The following is a 2,240-nucleotide window of genomic DNA, read 5'->3' as shown; positions in this document are numbered from 1 at the left end:
GTCCTTGCTGCAGCTGAGGAAATGACGTGGCTACAGTTCTTATTCTGCTTCTCTTACATTAAGTTAGCAGTCACACTGATAAAGTATTTTCCACAGGTAAATCTGGACTTTTATGCATTTACACTTTATTCCTGTCACCCTAAGCCTGTAGTGTGTGCTCTTGGAAGTCTGACTAGACTAGACAACAGTGATTACTTCAGCCTTTTAGTGACTAAACCAGTATAGTTCTACAGAAGACTTCCTTAATATTAGTCTTGTACGTGACATGCTGACCAACTTGTTACACTCTCAGGCATACATGAATTTCCGTCGGAAAAGTACCGAGGGATGGAGTATTGGAAATGTATTACTAGACTTCACTGGTGGAAGCTTCAGCCTTCTCCAGATGTTTCTGCAGTCGTACAACAACGGTAAGGCTGGAACTGCGGTGGTGGGGCCTGTCTTAATGGAGTGGTAGAAACCTGCTACAAAGCGGATATAAACCAGTAGGTTGTCTTGGGAGAAGGAGGTTTGCGCTATAGTATGGGTAGCTGTTCTCATACTGAGAATAAAGAACCTGCCCATATTCCTTCAAGATGGGAAATGCAGTAACTCTTCTGAAGAAGCTATTACTAGTTAGCTTTGTGTAAGCTGAGCGCTGCAGGCAGTGTGGAGGTGTGTCTCAGCAGTCCAGGTAATGCGTGTGAACGTCTCTAATCTGTACGGCATGACTTCAGTTAGTCTCAACTCTAATTTTGTGTTTGACAGATCAGTGGAAGTTAATCTTTGGAGATCCAACCAAGTTTGGCCTGGGTGTCTTCTCCATCATCTTTGATATCGTTTTTATGGTCCAGCACTACTGCCTTTATAGGAGACGAGGGTATGAACCTTGTGAATGACATCGCTCACGAGGACAAAAACTTGAACTTGCCCCTACCCTGGCTGAGGGCTTTCAAGATGCCCTCTGCCAGTCACCAGAACTACTGATGCTGATCTCTCTCTGTACTTTGACCCTCTCTGGTGTGGGATACAAGCTGTTGCCTTGCCAAATGCTGACTGCCAGATGCCTTAAAGGACGGCAAGCTCTCTAGGCACCACTCGCAAATGGGAGGCTCAGGCCTGCTGAAGCTGCAAAGACAGCCTAGCACAAGCTGTCTGGGAACACATGCCTGTCTTTCCATGAATAGCAAAGAGCAAGACAAGAGTGTCTTTCTGATCAGAAGTGAAGCACAAAGAGCCAAATTCCGGCTTCCAGAAATCTGAGATCACATTTAAGCAACCACTTAATGTAATAACCAAAGACTGCCTGTGGTCCGCTTAGGTCCTAAGTGCTGCTGCTAACTAACTCCTCACAGACAGATCACTGTCACCTCGCAGACTGAATAAAAAAATAGTAAGATTGGTAGTGAATACACAAATGGGAGAATCTGAATTCTATTTAAAAGAACCCTGAGAAGCAGCGGAAACTGCATTATTTCCGTGAAAGCTCTTTTGGAGGTGCTAAGAGAAGCACACAGATGTCTGAATACTTCCAGTGCACTAATCCATTTTGCTCAGTTCTGCTGAGGTGCCTTGAATCCTAAAGGGTGAGTGGTAAAGATTAAAGATTTATCCAAGAGATGATTATTTCAAAGTGAGTCATGTTAACATGATTAAACACAAATGAAAGTTTAAACATACATTTTTGTTCCTGGTCATCTAACTAATGTGGTGTGTTCTAGGTAGAGATCAAGGCCTTGAGTTCCTTCAAGGTATGGATTACACCCTTTAGAAGGATTAGAAGGAAATCCATCAATTAGTACTTGAACAATACTTGTCTCTACGCCTTTCTGGGTGTCAGCCTAAGGAAAGCAGAATCTCTTCTCCCCCCACCAGAGAGCCAGTGAGATTTGACCCGCACTGCAGCTGTGAAATCCAGACTGCGCTGTACTTGTATAGGCCATAACCCACTTAGAGGCAGAGAAGAGGGCTCAGCTGGAGGCACTCAAGTGATGTGGCATTCTTAAGCATAAGGAGAAACAGCTCAGGAAATCCAATTTTGTTTTATTGGGTGTAAAATCAAGTGAAATAGCAGTACAAATAGCAGTGTATCTTTATAGTAACAAAAATAACTTCAGCTTGAAAGCCGTAAGATTTACCACTGAATTAAGTTACAAAATTCAAAAGCAGTATTGTAGTAATTCCACAGCTACAAAACTGGTAACTAGGCATCTGCTGGTGGATACAGAACAGTCAGAGATGTGTTAATCACAACATACGTA

The 2,240-nt window shown here is 43.1% G+C and overlaps 1 protein-coding gene across 1 annotated transcript in view; it reads left to right on the top strand.

The window, feature by feature from the left end:
• CTNS (cystinosin, lysosomal cystine transporter) overlaps window positions 1–932 on the top strand; it is a gene marked incomplete at its 5' end in the record, with an annotated part of 5,210 nt that extends 4,278 nt beyond the window's left edge. The window contains 3 exons of the mRNA XM_010141275.1: window positions 1–96; window positions 293–410; window positions 748–932. The exon at window positions 1–96 is cut by the window's left edge and continues 1 nt beyond it. Of these exons, the coding sequence (XP_010139577.1) occupies window positions 1–96; window positions 293–410; window positions 748–878 (345 nt within the window). The remainder of the gene's footprint in view (window positions 97–292; window positions 411–747) is intronic.
• Window positions 933–2,240: the final 1,308 nt, after the last annotated feature.

The sequence above is a fragment of the Buceros rhinoceros genome, unplaced genomic scaffold (assembly GCF_000710305.1).
Source record: "Buceros rhinoceros silvestris isolate BGI_N320 unplaced genomic scaffold, ASM71030v1 scaffold36118, whole genome shotgun sequence".
In the NCBI taxonomy this organism is placed as follows: Eukaryota; Metazoa; Chordata; class Aves; order Bucerotiformes; family Bucerotidae; genus Buceros; species Buceros rhinoceros.
This window is presented reverse-complemented; position numbering and strand designations above follow the sequence as displayed.